Source organism: Cydia fagiglandana, chromosome 20 (assembly GCF_963556715.1).
Source record: "Cydia fagiglandana chromosome 20, ilCydFagi1.1, whole genome shotgun sequence".
Taxonomy (NCBI): Eukaryota; Metazoa; Arthropoda; class Insecta; order Lepidoptera; family Tortricidae; genus Cydia; species Cydia fagiglandana.
In genome coordinates this window covers 10,260,197-10,278,337 of record NC_085951.1, presented here as the reverse complement: position 1 = coordinate 10,278,337, position 18,141 = coordinate 10,260,197, and the positions used below count along the sequence as shown (strand labels likewise).

General features: G+C 39.9%; 1 protein-coding gene across 2 annotated transcripts; it reads right to left on the bottom strand.

Moving 5' to 3' along the window:
* Window positions 1-255: 255 nt before the first annotated feature.
* LOC134674431 (luciferin 4-monooxygenase-like) lies at window positions 256-14,035 on the bottom strand. Of its 2 annotated transcripts, none has more exons than XM_063532501.1 (11): window positions 13,963-14,035; window positions 9,282-9,438; window positions 5,952-6,159; window positions 5,595-5,790; window positions 5,227-5,349; window positions 4,957-5,131; window positions 4,317-4,457; window positions 4,097-4,228; window positions 3,127-3,357; window positions 545-707; window positions 256-443 (listed from the first exon to the last, which is right to left on the bottom strand). In XM_063532501.1, exons 2-11 carry the CDS (start codon window positions 9,435-9,437, stop codon window positions 316-318), a joined length of 1,653 nt encoding a protein of 550 aa, XP_063388571.1. In that variant the 5' UTR covers window position 9,438; window positions 13,963-14,035; the 3' UTR covers window positions 256-315. The 2 variants fall into 2 exon arrangements, with proteins under 2 accessions (XP_063388571.1, XP_063388570.1); XM_063532500.1 differs by lacking the exons at window positions 256-443; window positions 545-707 and adding exons at window positions 2,364-2,520; window positions 2,622-2,784.
* Window positions 14,036-18,141: the final 4,106 nt, after the last annotated feature.

The window sequence follows — 18,141 nt, the reverse complement described above, 5'->3', positions numbered from 1 at the left end:
TAATTGAAGAAATTTGAACTTAAAATAGAATTACATAAGGTCAGGTGTGGCTCACTCCGCGATTTCGTCGCGTCACTACAAGTACATGCGGCCCACACCAATTTTGGTGTCTAGCCATAGTAGTTGCCGCGCACCGCTACGGAATGGACGCCTGCTCGCGCTTGCTTTGCTTGGTCATATTTGTCGTAATAGACGCGTTTTGTTAGAGAGTGAACCTTCTGTATATAGTACTATTATTTTCAAAGGTTCAAATTTCTTAATTTTTTTTCCCGCCAGTTATCAACTTTTTCCCGCCGTTTTAGGTATTATACATTTTTAATGTGATATCATTTGTATAGCAATCTCCTTGAGTTTTCTCCGATGGATCTTTGTGGATGCAGTTTGTGGTATTGCGTCCAGGAATATCACGCCTCCCCTTAGTTGTTTTGTTTCTGCCAAATTTTCTGAAAACAACAACAATGTAAGCAGACAACTTATGGTATAGCGTGGGTATACCGGTCACGGCCATGTCTAACATCCCTGAGAGAAGGCAAATTGTTCTCACCTTTGACCAGCTGTTTGATCTCCTCGGCACTGACGTCATGCCCAGGCCGCCGCACCACGCAAGCGACCGGTAAGTCCCCGCGCTTGTCCGGTATACCGGTCACGGCTACGTCTAGAACTCCCGGGTGCCGTCGGATTGTTCTCTCTAGTTCTACTGGGGAGATCTGTTAACCAGAACAAAGTAAGTATTTAATGTACATTTTATCCTAGGGTGCATACCCAAAGGGACAGACCTGGAGAAGAGAGTTGAAAAAAGCTGATCACGTAATCTATGCAAGGAAAGCGTTTAACATACTCTGGTAAAGGCCAAGTCATAAAGGTTTTTAAAAAGGTAAATATTTTGCAAGTAATAAAGTTCATGCTGCATGAACGTGTAGTCGTTTAAAATACTCGTTTCGCTTCAGTATTAAAAAATCACAATAGTCGGGGTTGGGGCAGTCGTGGCTCACTGCGCGATTTCGTCGCTTTGCTACAGGTAGCTAAAAGTACATCCGTTCCACACCAATTTTGGTGGCTAGCCATAAGCCGCGCGTGGCGCTGTCGCCACCTAGCGGTCATATCTGTCCTGATCGTAACAGACGCATTTTGTTTGAGAGTGAGTCTTCTGTACCTAGTACTATTGTTTATTCTGTGGTTGGGGGTTAAAAATGGCGGACTTAAGTGCCCCCAGCAAGCTCGGTTCTCCAAACAAAAGTAGTTACGCTCTCATTTTAAAACAACTAGCTAGTTTGCTCTGAAACTTTGTACTTACAATGGGATAAGGTATATCTAGTCCTGTAATCAGTTTATGTAGCTTCAGATACCATAGTTAAAAAATACATTTGAGTTTTTCATAAAAAAAACTTGTTTTTGCTCTATTTTGTTTGTTTTATAAACTGGAGCTATATAAACTAATTACAGGACTAGATATACCTCATGCCATTGTATGTGCAAAGTTTCATTACAATCCAACACGTAGTGTTAAAATGAGTACGAAACTCCGTTTGTATGGGAAGGTGAAATTTGCTCAAGCTTGCTGGGAACTCTTAACTCTATGGCCGCTGCTCGACACAACGTCGACGCAACGTCGACGCAACTGCGCAGCGACGTCATTTTCCATAGCGCTGACCAGACGCCGACGCTCGAAAGACGCTAGATGTGGGGTGGCCCTTAATTATTTGTCAAACATGAAATAAAACAGAAACTGATACTTGTAATCTTATATTTATTTATGTTATGTCACTGTATATTGTATTTTTAAATATCTTTATTTCAGAATCTGCAAAAGAAAGCACTGAGCGGTGATGTAAACATATCGAACTACAGCCAAGTTGTGAAAATTTGACACATACAAAGTAAGATTGTTGCTATATTTCAATGATTCTACTAAAGCCGACATTAATATATATTTGACGTTTTTATGGCGTGTATTTTATACAACGTGTTAGATTGGTTATATCTTTGATGTTTATGAAATAAATTTATTCCATGATACTCTTGCATTTGAATTATATCTTAAATTCCGAATTTAAGAAGTTGAACTCGAGATGTATAATTGAAGAAATTTGAACTTATTATAGAATTACATAAGGTCAGGTGTGGCTCACTCCGCGATTTTGTCGCGTCGCTACAAGTACATGCGCCCCACACTAATTTTGGTGTCTAACCATAGTAATTGCCGCGCACCGCTACGGAATGGACGCCTGCTCGCGCTTGCTTTGCTTGGTCATATCTGTCGTAATAGACGCGTTTTGTTAGAGAGTGAACCTTCTGTATATAGTACTATTATTTTCAAAGGTTCAAATTTCATAATTTTTTTTCCCGCCAGTTATCAACTTCTTCCCGCCGTTTTAGCGGGTATTATACATTTTTAATTTGATATCATTTGTATAGCAATCTCCTTGAGTTTTCTCCGATGGATCTTCGTGGATGCAGTTTGTGGTATTGCGTCCAGGAATATCACGCCTCCCCTTAGTTGTTTTGTTTCTGCCAAATTTTCTGAAAACAACAAAAATGTAAGCAGACAACTTATGGTATAGCGTGGGTATACCGGTTACGGCCATGTCTAAGATCCCTGAGAGAAGGCAAATTGTTCTCACCTTTGACCAGCTGTTTGATCTCCTCGGCACTGACGTCATGCCCTGGCCGCCGCACCACGCAAGCGACCGGTAAGTCCCCGCGCTTGTCCGGTATACCGGTCACGGCCACGTCTAGAACTCCCGGGTGCCGTCGGATCGTTCTCTCTAGTTCTACTGGGGAGATCTGTTAACCGGAACAAAGTAAGTATTTAATGTACATTTTATCCTAGGGTGCATACCCAAAGGGACAGACCTGGAGAAGAGAGTTGAAAAAAGCTGATCACGTAATCTATGCAAGGAAAGCGTTTAACATACTCCGGCAAAGGCCAAGTCATAAAGGTACCCTTTGATTGAACAAGATATAGTGTTATGATATGACAGAGGTATGTCTTATAGAGTTAAAAGGCTAAGCAAGGTAGGTACTAGGAGATTTGATAATTTTTAGAGTTAAAAGTTTTATGCGCTTGACAGTTTTGGCAACACTACATGAAATGTTTTTGTTGGGACAGGTAGGTTAGTTACTTACTTGATGATTCATATACTTAAGCAGTAGTTTAATTCGTTCCACATAGAAAAAGTTATAATTATCATCCCTGTAGAACATGTCTCCTGTCTTGAACCAACGGTCTTCGGCGAACGCATCTGCTGTCGCTTCAGGGTTTCTGTAGTACTCCCTTATTATACCAGGGCCTTTGACCCATAGCTCTCCGTTCTTGTATGGATCATAGATGTCCTCATGAGTCTCCACCTCTATCAACTGTAATAGGATTTTTTTTAAACAAGAGAGTTGACCTCCTCATACTCGTATGAAGCGTTTAAGAAGACCGTAAGCCGTGCGTGAGTGACCACTATGTAGCCTATAGGCGTTCTCCTTTATACTACTTTCAAACCAATCACTTAGGTGCAGTCAGCAGCAGAAGTTGCTAAGAGGGCGAGGTGTCAGGAACAATGCACTGAACACATAAGGAATAAGAGCCTGTAAAGCTCATTTTGAACACCTTGCCCGCTTAGTTACTTCTAAGAGGGCGAGGTGTCAGGAACAATGCACTGAACACAAGGAATAAGAGCCTGTAAAGGTCATTTTGAACACCTTGCCCGCTTAGTTACTTCTGCAACTACAACTAAAATTAGCAGCGCTCTCTCGTACTAGACTAGAGTATGGAAGCGCCTATGAGTACCTATTACTCATACCTAGGTACTAGGGTCTACTAGTGTCTACTGCTAGGGTAGTATCTCGAGTCATCTTATAGGTTTTAAGCACGTTTTAGTAACATGTATGTACAGTCGCCATCAGATAGGTATATCGGAGCGGCCAAAGGAGCTCACCAATATTTGAACACGCCTTTATTGTCAAGGCGTCAGAGTACGTGTTCAGATATTTTTGAGCACCTCGGCCGCTCCGATATATCTGATGGCGACTGTACATGACATGTGATTGTTCTAAACACTTATGCCAGGTACCTATTATAATAAAGTATGTGGATTTATCAACATACCCTATACTGCAAACAGCCCATAGGCTTCCCAACGGTGGCAGAGCCGGGGTCCAAACCTTCATTTATAAACACCAAAGACGTGACCTCGCTCATTCCATACCCGTTCAGCACCTCTGTGCGCGGCGCTTTTCTCTAAAACAATGTAAGATCCTGTAATGGCTCCTCTGTAGGTTCATCGATGGTCACATTAGAGGGTCGGTCAGTTAGTACCTACTCGTACCTTAATCTCCTGTATCAGGTCAGCTGTAACAGCGCTGCCTCCTATAACGATGGTCTCAAAACAGCTGAAGTCGCACTCTTTCAAACCCTCCGGTGTTATAAGCGTGGTCAGAAATGTCGGACTCACTATCTTGAAGGTTGGCTGCAATAAAATGTAGTTAAGGTCAAATAATATGATGATCCTTCCGGCCGATTTCGACCATGGCGACCACTTCGACTCCTAGTTAACTCGGCGCTTGTGCGCCCGAATATGGCTGACATAGCCGATCTTGGAGGTGAACCTCCGCGCACATTGAGGTCACGTGAGAACACCAGCTACATAGTGGTAGTGTATATCCTCCAAGAAGGGGCTTAAAATACTACATATCTATTTCTGTGGCGTGTGACCAGCAGCGCTTTCGGCGGGGCGTGCAGGTATTTGAACAGAGTGCATTGAGGCCCCATACATATTATATTTGCATTTGTTTATAATGACGTCGCTGCTCGAGCGTACACTCTAAAGGGGGCCACAGAGTATCAGTTCGCCGGACGATATCAGCCTATCAGTTAGGTAAACGCAAAAGGTGACAGTTCCGAACAACTCACAGGCTGACATCGTCCGGCGAACTGGTAATCATCAGTGGACCCCTTTAAGTAGGTACCTTATAATTGTTGATAAGCTCATAAGTGTGCTTCTGCGTTAAAGTCTGCGATGACTGCAGTCGGGTAATTCGCATGATCGGAGACGTCAGGAACATTGCTATCGCAGTGAGCCATTGTAGGGGTGATATGATGAATATCATCTTGGTAGGGCTTGGGAACTTCGTGTGTCGGATCCTAGACAAAAAAGTCAAATTAGAACCGAATTCAAAAATTTCTAACTAAAATATTCTGATATCTTGAATGAAACTTGACTGTTTCATAGTGGTTACCAATCGTATGGTGCTGTGGTTGCTAAATTCTTATGAGTGGCAGCAGCACTTTTTGGCAGTCCGGTAGATCCGCTGGTGGCTAATAGGAGGGCAATGGTGTCTTCTGGGTCGAAATCTGTTGGCCTACAAACAGACAGTTTTCAGTAACGTAGCTTGATTCTAATCACATCGTCCAATTGTATCCAATATGCGGTCAGAATGGTCAGATACTTAAGAACTTTTCTGTCAGAGCCCTCTCTGCCGCTTCTACGAGCAATGGGTCTCACTTACTGTTATAAATCTGTCCCTAGTTATCTTCAGACCGTATTTTATTTGGACTTTTGATATTTATATAAATACTTAGGCAGGTATTTTTTATAGAAACTTACTTGAACTCGTCAACAGGGCTTTTACCCCCATACTTCCCCAAGAATTCAGGGAAGCTAAGCCGGTCGCCTGTATCAAAGGTGACTATGGAGGCATCCGACTCGATTCTGTTCAGAGCTTGCTGCACATCTGGGGCTCGGTCACTTTGGCAGAAGATCACCTTGGGTCTGGTCACTTCCAAAGTTCTTTGGAGTTCATCTAAAAAAAATATTCGGGACTTTATTACCTTATTCAATACAGTGAGAAGAGGTCAATTGCTGTATAAAAACATCAATGTTAGCCGAGGCCCGGAGTACGGGATTGGCACTACATGACACACTGGACAACAACAGTGCAACCACCATATCCAGGATACTCACCAACACCCAAAGTCCTGTCAATAGGTGACACAATGACTCCCAGGTAGAGCGCCGCGTAGAATGGTATGGCTAGGTCGATGTGGTTCGGAGCCATGAGGGTGATGACGTCACCGCGTCGAAGACCCAGGCTCTTGAGGGCGATGGCGCAGCGAACTGTCCTCTCGAGGACTGAACCATTGGTTTCAGATTCACCCGTCGCCCCGTCTATCTAAAGGAAACTTGGACAATTAATATACAGTGTGGAAAGATAAGGGAGGGAAACTACCTTAAATCCTTAAGCTGGCTCATTTTCCTTTATTTTTAAAAAGAAACAAAACTGCATTCAAAGAATTTTTCTTTTTTTAGGGTTCCGTACCCAAAGGGTAAAACGGGATCCTATTACTAAGACTTCGCTGTCCGTCTGTCCGTCCGTCCGTCTGTCACCAGGCTGTATCTCACGAACCGTGATAGCTAGACAGTTGAAATTTTCACAGATGATGTATTTCTGTTGCCGCTATAACAACAAATACTAAAAACAGAATAAAATAAAGATTTAAATGGGGCTCCCATACAACAAACGTGATTTTTGACCAAAGTTAAGCAACGTCGGGAGTGGTCAGTACTTGGATGGGTGACCGTTTTTTTTTGCTTATTTTTGTTTTTTTTTGCATTATGGTACGGAACCCTTCGTGCGCGAGTCCGACTCGCACTTGCCCGGTTTTTCTTCAATTTGGCTTGTCTAAAAAAATCTTGAGTACTAAATATTAGATTTTATGGATATTTTGTACGACAGACGAGTGTAAGACCTAATGTTTCTTGGAGAAATATTATCATTAACATGAACTGTATCGACTAGTAGAATAAAATTGCGAGTTTTTATTTTTTTGAATTTTTAGTTGGTCCCGGGTCGAGTCCCGGGCGAGGCAAGTGAGTTTTAGAAAATCTTTGAAATTTGAATGCAGTTTTGTATCTTTTTAAAAATAAAGAATGTCTCCTTTAAGTAAAATGAGCCAGCTTAAGGATTTAAGGTAGTTTCCCTCCAGGGCCCGACTTATCTTTCCACCCTGTATCATATAGATAGGTATCTATAGAACTTTGACGGCCTGTGGTGGCATCTCCATACTCTGTCACTGTACAAGCTGTAGATTAAGCTTAGTCCAGCTCTATAATAGTGCCATGGCGCAGTTATGGTATTGTCGAGTTGTTACTTAAATAATGTTGCCTTTAAAATTTACATTTTGAATTGGGCCCAGGTAGGGAGTGCTCCCGGTACTGGTTTTCTATACAAATACAGTACCGGAACCGGGAATTCCCGGTTCTTACCATACAAACTCAGTACCGGGAGCACTCCCTAGGCCCAGGTGAATACCATGGGAATCCATGTCCTAGGTACTGTGTGGATGCAAATTGCATGGCAATCACGTTGATAAACGCACACCTATGCAAGCCGCCTCTGTGCAAGTGTGCACGCCACGCTGTTTTAAATCCCTTGGACCCTAGAGTCTGTTCGGAAAGAGAAGAGTCGTGGAATGTATTGGGCCCCATACATTCCACGACTCTTTACGCAAAGACTACTTATCAGACGCAACGGACGCGCCGTTGTACGCTCGCGATGAGGCCTGGGCTATAACCGCGAAAATCGAAGTTCGCAAATTGCGGGGATATTTCTCAGTCACTCTAATTACGCCTTCATTGCAGTAAAAGAGAAAGATCCCCGCAATTTGCGAATTTCGGTTTTCACGGTAGCCGCTCTGACACTCAGGTTATGCAGCTTTAGCAAAACATCTATTTAAAAATTTTGATGTCAACGACTCCTAGAAAGTCCATCTTGTCGATTTAATTTAGATGCGTTGACACACTTACTCGTAACATTTCACAAGATAACTGATGAAAACTCGAAAAAATGTCGCGCTTAGCATTAGCAACCGTATTAAGTATGTGCATTTGGAAACTCGTCAAATTTTTATGGTCAACATAGAATTGGGATCGTGCATATCTGAATGTCATATAGCCAATGAAGCTTATTTACCGTTTTTTTAAAGGGCCGTTTCTATCTACAGACATTAGGTAAGCATGCCAGACACGTGTCGTGACAGACAAAATAATATTCTTATACACAGTATCTACTAACTAACGTATTTAGGTACATAGGGGGTGCCGGTTTCGAAATTCATGACTGGTTTGGAATATAAGTGCCGTGCACTTTGTCGAAAATGATGATTGTTTTTGATTCTCAGATAGCAACCATGGACTTTTTGGTCAAAATCATCAATATCCTCAAACTAGTCGATATAAAAATATCACATTTTCGGTTTCGGTTTTAAGATCTTTATTTTTCTCAAAAGAACAAGAATAATCCATTTAGTTGAGAAAAGAAAACAACAGGCATAACTGAGCTATGATACTTAATATATGCTTAAAAAATAATATTACTTAATAAGCTAGTGAAGTAGTAAGCGTAAACATTACTTAATGCAATCAAAAAACCATAAAAGTTACAATTTGCCGGTAGGATTATAAAAGCATACAAAACAAGTTTAAAGGTAAACACGATCGCTGTCTAATTTTAGCGCGCAGCGTTCTGCACTGTGTGCATGATTAAGTTTTTTTGTTATTATATTTTTTTGTAGCATGAGAATATTGATGATTTAGACCAAAATTACCATGGCTTCTATCTGAGAATCAAAAACAATCATCAACAAATGCGGACAAACGTATGAAAATAAAATTATAGTCCAGAGAGACTATCAGTCGGAGTTCGGAGTTCCAGTTATACTTATTGATGTACGCAAATTGCCGGAAACCAATTGGAAACGCACTTTGACTAAGACTGGGCCTGGTTAGTGCAATTTAACAGTGGGAATGTAATATGGCGACCAATGCACGAAGATGATTCAGAAGAGATATTGAATTTTGTTTAAGTGTTTTGTAACCCAAAAAAGAAATAAATTGAATCACGAATAGGGAAAATCCCATTGCGTTAAGTTAAAATGACGCCTTTATGTGACTTTCCACGGAAAAAGGTACCTTATGGCGGCCGGCGCTTACGTCTCATAGCGCCGCAATAATATTTGAGCGGCGTTAATAATAGCGTAAGCGCCAACCGCCATAAGGTACCTTTACCCGTGGGACGTCACATATGGAATCACGAATGTAGTAAACTGCAGTTGTGTGGAATCCATATTGTATGAGAATCGCGAATAGGAAGAATTCCAAATTTGCATTAAGACTACACTAGAGGTTAAAAAGCGAATTATGAACACTGGCGCTAATTTCAAAAAATAAAGAAAACATTCCGAGCGGGTGTGATGCGTTGGGTGTCATGGATGTGGGCGCGTGTATTCTTCTCACCTGTAAAACGAAGTCCGGATAATCCTTCAGGCTCCGCAGAAGGATTTTCCCGAGATGGTGTACATCGGAGGGTGTCCCCGACTCCGCGACCACCCTGGACGTCAGCTCGCACATGAACCAGTGCACGGAGTCGTTCACTCTTCTTGACGGATACATTCTGTGGACAAATTACTGTTCTATTGGAGATGGATGGGACATAGGTACTATTCACTCACTCCGTTAGCTCAGCGGTCCAAAATGAGAGACAAGACAGCGTAGCTAGGGTTCTAAGTGACAAAAAAAGGTCGAACCTTTTTTTTCTTGATTAAAGCATGAAACTTGGCACAGTTGTTCCTTATATCAAACCAAGCCGATTTCGATCGGTAGCCCGAAGGAGCCCCCCCTCTGGGGCCGGAGAGGGGGGGGGTCAAAGTACCGCTCGCCCGGCTTCATTCTTAAAATTCTAACAGGCCCCGTTTAGCTAATAGGTCATATTTGGTATCAATTTCGGATAAATCAATAACGTAGAATTCATTTCTGGTATAAAAAATTAGCAATTTGTAGAAAAAAATAAAAAAAAACTCAAAATATCTAATTTTTCAAGTTTAATTTTTGTTTCTTATTTATTGTCAGAATTACTCTGCCTGGTTTTTCTACATTGAAAAAATATTATGATAAAGCCTATTTAATGCAGATTTTAAAAACATAACTTTTACATATCTTCATTAAGAGGAAATTGCATAAAAAAAAACTTATATCGTCTCGCGCCGGTGAATATCTTTTTACCGACATCGGAATCGATATAGACAACATCCGAAGTACACACTCTGGAGACCGATTAAAAGTATTGTTTATTGTTGTAGATAGATAAAGATAGAAAAGCGTACAAATATTTTCTTATGTGTCGTTCAGTGAAAAAAGGGACCTTGGAAAAAATTATCACAGAGCCTCGCGTTTGTATAGAAACATACTCGTAGGTATTTAGTTAGTGCCAACCACTCCATGGACTCCATGGTCGCTGTTCTCAATAGGGGATATTACTGCAATGTTCTGCCGCCAAAGTGCAGCACTACCGACTCTAGTAAATTCATAAACTAACTTATACATACTGTACCTTAAACTGTTTTTTGACAAGTTTTCACAGACAATAAAATATGACATTGATGCATCAAGGCGGTTTGTTAACCAGGGCCTATCGGTAAAAGCGAAAATCGAAATTAAGTTATCTGCCTCTTTATCGAATATGCAAGAGTGATAGAGGGATTAGACAACGAAACTTCGATTTTCTTGTTTCGCGGCAGACCCCCAGATTGTTAGTGATTGACAGATAGTGGTAGTGGCGCTACCTACGCAGAGTTTTGCGTAATATTCCCTATTAATAAGAAGTAAACTATAAGTATTATTTAATCTGCTTACTTATTACATTATACCACACTTTAATGTTGCGTCTTGTGTATTAATGCAATTCCTTCCCCCGACACATGAATGGATACATTTCATAATTCACGTATATATGTCAGTTTCAACCATATTCTGGCCACAGCAGGGTTGTCAGAACAGTTTGGAAACAGTCATCTGCTCCTTGCTTCCATTCCCAAGAAGACGGACTGAGCAAGTTTGACGACGAACTAATGTCTGATCCCAAACATCAACCACACGGTACACTGCGCGTAATGAGGCATTTATACGGCTCCCTTTTGAACAGGTATAACATTATACAACTCTTCATTTCAATATCCCGGTGTAACTTGTCTTCTTCAATATTGCACTTATTACCGAACATATAATATCTCATTTTAGTATTTTAGGGGAATGCTTTTAGCCACCGCTATTGCTCCATCTTGTAAGAGCTTGGATCCTTGTAGTAGCATGGCTGAACTCTGAACAGGTTCCATGTTTCGAACTCACTTTTTCTACCCTTTCAGCTGAATGCTCGAAACAGGGGTAAGACTTCAACTCTTTTAGGGTAAATAAAAGAGTTTATTTAAGTAGCTTACAGAATAGATAATTTTATTGGCTTAAAAATAGAATTCCCTGGCCTATTGTGGATGCAATGGAGTGACATGTGATATAATTGAGTTTTCCACTGTGTCAACGTGAGCCCACAAATCCTGTAGTTGGGGAAATATTCGTACGCATGAATCTAGTCTAGCTGCTATAACTACATCGTCTATGTCTACTGTGCTTATCAATACCTTGCAATGACTGTTTTACAGCATCTGCAACTAGGGCCATCATATGAAATGAATCGGACTCTTCATGGTTCTTGGAGTATTCGGAATCTCACGAGGAACATTACTTATAACATGTTTCTCTACACAATTTCGCGATGGCATAAATAAGGACTTATAACTCTTCGAAGTTTTGTCAACACAGTGTCTCAAAATGATTTACCTAGTGCTAAAGAAATGAGTTTCACTAAAATATCAGTGGTTATAAGTTATATATATCTATCGGGCTCTGAAACACCAGGAGTCTTACTCGTATTCCAAGCATTCTCTCGATCGACCTTGTAATACTGTAAGCTCAATAAGACTTGTGATAATAAGACTAGATGATATATATATATATATGATAATATGTATTTGATAAATACACTCAAAACATCCATAGGTAATTCAGGAACAAGCTTTCACGATAAACACAAATATATGCCTTCTACTTCTAGGATTTGAACCGGGTTCCCCATTTAATATATGGTGTATAAAAGTGAGATCTAAGCATAGACCCTTTTTAGCTTAGCCGATACAAGGATTCAAGCTCCTACAGGATAGAGCAATATCAGTAAATCTAATAAATAACATTCGCCAAAAGTTTATTATAACTTCATATGATGATATGTGAAATAGCCTTGTAAAGTGAATACCTTACTGATAAAGCCGTTGCTAAATAATAAAAAAAATGCCTGAAATAATTCTTTACTTGAATAGACTATTGAAACAGAAGCAGCCTTATCAGGATAGAATTATATGTTTGGGGCTTGGGGGCAGACGTTAGTTCCTCTTTAAACTTGCTCAGTCTGTCTTCTTGGGAATGGAAGCAAGGAGCAGATGACTGTTTCCAAACTGTTCTGACAACCCTGCTGTGGCCAGAATATGGTTTAAACTGACATATATTATATACGTTAATGATGAAATGTACGCATTCATGTGCCGGGGGAAGGAATTGTTTTTTTAATACACAAGTCGCAAAATTAAAGTGTGGTATAATGTAATAAAAATATTTAATAATACTTACAGTTTACTTCTTATTCATTGAGAATAGCGACCATGGAGTCCATGGAGTGGTTTACACTAATTAAATACGAGTATGCTTCTATACAAACGCGAGGCTCTATGATAATTTATTCCTAGGTCCCTTTTTTTACTGAACGACACATAAAAAATAGTATTTGTACACTTTTCTATCTTTATAATAGGATCTATAAAGGATCTACAACAACAAACAATACATTTAATCGGTCTCCAGAGTGTGTACTTCGGATGTTGTCCATAACGATGCCGATGTCGGTAAAAAGATATTCACCGCGCGAGACGATATAAGATTTTTTTTATGCAATTTTCTTTTAATAAAGGTAAGGACAAGTTACGTTTTTAAAATCTGCATTAAATAGGCTTTATTTTCATATTTTTTATATGTAGAAAAACCAGGCAGTTTAATTTTGATACTAAATAAAAAATAAATATTACACTTGAAAAATTAGATTTTTTAATTTTTTTTAATTTTTTTTCTACAAATTGCAATTTTTTTATATCAGAAATGAATTCTACGTTATTGATTTATCCGAAATTGATACCAAATATGACCTATTAGCTTAACAGGGCCTGTTAGAATTTTAAGAATGAAGCCGGGCGGAGCGGTACTTTGACCCCCCCTCTCGGGCCCCAGAGGGGGGGCTCCTTCGGGCTACCGATCGAAATCGGCTTTATTTGATATAAGGAACAACTGTGCCAAGTTTCATGCTTTAATCAAGAAAAAAAAGGTGTTTGCACTTAACATCCTCACTAAGCGCCACTTTTCTCAGTCCTGTGCGATCTCTCGCATATATTGTAGTTGACTGAAAGTTCGCACCAGATCCGCCTCCACCATGTCGCACCAGCGATACCTGGGATAGCGATACATACGATTCGATGAGGGGAAACGAATCATGCAACCATCGCCTTCGGTAGGAAACCGCCGGACACTAGCCGTGGCTCTGGGCTATAACCGCGAAAATCTAAGTTCGCAAATTGCGGGCATCTTTCTCTGCCACTCTTATTACGCCTTCATTGGAGTAAAAGAGAAAGATCCCCGCAATTTGCGAATTTCGTTTTTCGCGGCAGCCCCTCTGGGCGTCCTGAACCTACCTACCTACACTCTTTGGGACGTTCAGTCAAGAATGAGGTAGGTTGCTGAAGATCGTGGCGCGAGTTTGTGAAGGCCCTTCTGCCTTAGGGGTTATACTTAAACTCTAGTCGCAAGTTTCACATGATCCACCATAATTATGTTTCGTTTCATTCTAATTACCCTTTTTTCCGGCTTAACCTGCCTACTTAAAACCTAAATATGGACTTTTGAAAGAGCCCTAGAGTAAAACCACCACACCACTTCTCGCAGAATAAACCACACGTTGAAAAACCACTTCGCCGTTCTAAATAACTTAAAAATTGTGCCGAATTTCTTTTGTATTTTTAAATATATTTATAAAAAAAAAGAAAAACACCTTAATCCGGTAGAATGTTCGGAAAACGACTGCGAATCATCATTTCCCACTCACGCCCAGTATACTAGTCATACCGACTTTTCTCGTTTATAACTGTGCTACTAATTTTAATGTGTTCTAAGGGCCGGTTACTTATCCAATCGACCTGCTTAACATAGATGTCTACGTAGGAAACGTTGTAGGGCCGATTATTACATTATTGGGTCAAACAGATCACTGTGTTACGTTCTTTCCTGTAGACATACACAAGAGTTAAGGGCTATAAAGGTTAATTTTCTTATTTAACCCTTACCCACGTAAAAAGGTCCTCCTTTTAGTTACAGAACTATGATAAAATCATTACTTACATGCCCACAAGCTGTTAACTATTGCCCACAGGAGAGAAAAATGTACAGTTCGCGCGAACACGCTAGTTTTCTCTCCTCTCTCTCTTATCATAGTTCTGTAAATAAAAGGAGGACCTTTTTACGTGGATAAGGGTTAAATAAGAAAATTAATCTTTATAGCCCTTAACTCTTGTGTATGTCTACAGGAAAGAACGTAACACAGTGATCTGTTTGACCCTATTAATAAAAAAAATATCTGTTTATTTTCAATTCATAGGTTAGTTTTACAACCTATCTCAGTTACAATCTCTATATTTGGAGATTATTTTAACTAAGCTTAGCCTTAATTACCTATATGTAAAATTATATTGTTTTGTTACAGTTAGTGTTTACATGTTAATATACTAGTTATATTTTACATTAATTCATGTTAATCAGTGCTTTTTTAAGTGTACCGATAGTAAGTTTCTTAAGTGTTTCCAAAGTGTAGTGGGCAGATTTTTACATTATTAATGATTGTTTTCGTTAGATTCTGATAATATTTGACTGGTTTGAAGAGCTCTTCATTCTACATTGTATTACAGTTACTGACAGGTGCCACCGGCCCTTAATGACTACTACTTAATACGTTAAAGCCGCTATTATTTAAATTACTTTCGTTAATGATTCTATAAAACGGTCAGCGTTATTTGGTTGATTGCATTTTTTTGTAGTGTCATTCTGTTTTGTTGTCCATAGGGACTGTACGTCCCTTCGCCGACGAAAAGGCGGCTTAAGAGGAATTTCCTCCCGCGGACTAGGTGCTCCCTACTGGTTTTCCATACCTACTAATACAGTACTGCAACCGGTAATTCCATTCATTCCCTACCTCGTACGCTACAGCTGTGGAATGAGTTGCCGAGGGTTTCCCGAGGGACTACAGTATGGGAAAAAGGAGTGTACCTACAGGTTTTTAAAGGGTCGGCAACGCGCATGTAACTATTGTAGGAGCATTCCACGGGCTGTCCCGTACAAACGCATTGTATTTCCTGTGTTGCGACTTTTTTCTCGGCATTTAAAGCAGGCGATTATTTTTCTGTGCATATTTTTGACCATTTGTCATAGAAAAGGAAACTCTTATACCTTTAAATCTTCAGAAACTTCGCGTTTGTACGGGACAACGGTAGATAATTTCATGAAATGCTCCTGTAACATATCTGGAGGTGCAGGCGTCCATAGGCTACGGTGACTGCTAATCATCAGGCGAGCCGTATCCTTGTTTGCCAACCACGTGGCATAAAAAAGACCAGATCGAATACTGTTTATTGCACAACTCAGTAAAAAATATAGCTTCAGGAAAAACAATTGATTGCCTTCTTGTTCTAGTTATCTAGACAGGCAAATTTATCGCTTAAGATGAGAAATCTCTTCTAGACAACCTTTATATATCCCGCGTATCCCGCTTTTTTAAGATTAGAAATTTTCTAACCTCAAAATTTGTGATAGAGTCTGTGCGGAAAGAGAAGAATCGTAGAATATATTGGATCCCATGGGATGTATGCATATATGTAGTTCGTAGCTTCGTAACTGAGCCCGGCGGCTAATCCTATTGTCTATTGTTAAGTAAAACCGCACGTGCTACTTACCTGCGAAAAAGGGTCATACTTATTCTATTTGGCACCTGAGCGCAGGCTAGTCCAACGCTCAAAAAACCAGTGTAGTTGCGCTCTCCGATAACACGCCTTTGCTACGCATCTCGATGACACATTTTAGACTGGTTCTGTAGCGTTCGACTCGCCGGCACTCAGTAACCGAAGTACGCAGGTTTTTATGCAGGTGGTGGTGGCACGTGGCACGAGCGGTTTTATTTAACAATAGACAATAGGATTAGCTCGGGTTCTGTTTGAAACCTACGAACTATACCTACATGTCACGACTCTTCTCTTTCCGCACAGACTAGTTCGTTTTTTTAGCATTAGATGTAGCATGGTCAAACATATAATTTACTTCAAATTGTTACCGCTAAAAGTACCAGACTTAGAACCACAAGCGAACTTCTGCGAAGTTCTTTCTAATGCTAAAAAGATGGACTATATTTTAACTAACGTTTTCTTCCGAAATGGTAGGGTTACTAAGATATCTAAACTTGCGGTAAAATAATTATGTAAACGTCACTATAATTCAGTGCATAGTAACTCCGATTTAATGAAGGAGGAAAAAGTTACCACTACTTTTGAAGTTATGAAATTTCTAATCTGATAAAAAACGGACTATTGTTATCAACTGTTTGAAGATAAATGTTTAGTGAACAAATTAAAAATTAAGTCGCGGTGATATAGATAATACTGAGTTTGCTATGATAAGATAACAACACACGCCAGTATTTAATTTACCTAATAGAAAACCGGCCAAGTGCGAGACGGTCTCACGCCCCGAGAGTTCCGTAGTATCAACACAATTTTATCTTGAGACCATTTTGCAGAACATTTTTGTTGGGTTCCGTAGTCAACTAGGAAACCTTATAGTTTCGCCATGTTTGTCTGTCTGTCTGTCTGTCCACCCGCGGCTTTGCTCCGAGATCGTTAGTGCTAATAGAAAACTGAAATTCGACATGTACCTATATATGTATATCAGTTACGCCAACAAACTCGTAAAAAAAATGTGTTTCCCCCCCTCTTTAACTTTGGAATCATGGGTCCAAAAAGCTTAGTACTATACTAAGTATAGAATTTCAAGAAAATCTATAGCGAATTCGATCGGTTAAGCCGTTGTTGAGTTTTTTTTAAATCTATTTTGACGGAGGGGTAGCTACGGAAACCGAACTGTACGTGAACATCCTCTTAACCGGTTTCTTTAAAAAAATATTTTTGGCCACGTGATAGAGCCTACTGTACTATTTATCTTGAAAAATAAAACCTGAAAATTAAATTGGACATTTTTTATCACACTCATAAAATGTCAACTGTCTAGTTCAGTAGCCCTATTATGGATGGTTTTATCCCCGTGACAAATTATCCATCACTTTTTAACAGAGCGCGATTGAAAGTGACGGATACTTACCGTTTTATCACGCTGTCACGTAGACAAGAACGGTCGTCGTCATATCCGAGACTGGAGACGTGAGCATGACTAACACTATTAGGGAACGTGCATGAACTGTAGGGGGCAGCAATGAAACATCGTATTGCACTTAAATTATGACAATTAATTTCTTCATAATCAAAGTCCTGTAACAGTTAAAAAAAATGCTTTATCATTATTAATTAGATGTTGTAGGGTGACCATGATTATATTTAATTAAATTTGTCCTTAGAAAAAATGTTAAAAACAGGAAAACCTTGTCGTTATTTTACTTAAATACGACGGTGAAAGATCCATTGACACTTACTGTGCCCTGTTCACGTCTCGTGAATTATCTTGAGATAATTTGAATGATCAAGCTGTCAAGTACTTACAGAACCCTAAAAAATAATCCTACAATAAGTGTAAGACAAACACACGAGGGCTGTGAATAAAAGGCGAGCTCCAGCGAGAGTTTTAAAGCCAAAGAAAGTTTTTAAAGGTATGTAAAAGACGCCGGAGGGGGTCGTGTTTTATTCTAAAGCAGGCCACTGACGAGCCTTCCAAATGGATGCCGTTACAATGGATTCATCCAAATGGACGGCATCTTAATATTAAACATTGTACGTTTTTGACATTCACAGACCGATTTTGGATTGCAGCTACACTATTTGGACTGTAGGAAGGCTCGTCAGTGGCCATCTTTAATTTCCTCGCATTGCAAATGTTCTTTCACAACCGCTATGGCCCTTCGCTGATTTGAACGGATGCATGCATTGTACCTACCTACGAGCAACGCTAATTAGCGCGGACG

Coding starts and splice junctions, on each gene's coding strand:
- LOC134674431 (XM_063532501.1), bottom strand. CDS start 9,437: ATGTATCCGTCAAGAAGAGTGAACGACTCCGTGCACTGGTTCATGTGC. Junction 5,132..5,226: donor ACCACAGCACCATACGATTG/GTAACCACTATG, acceptor TTTTTTGTCTAG/GATCCGACACACGAAGTTCC. Junction 3,358..4,096: donor TGGGCTGTTTGCAGTATAGG/GTATGTTGATAA, acceptor ATCCTATTACAG/TTGATAGAGGTGGAGACTCA.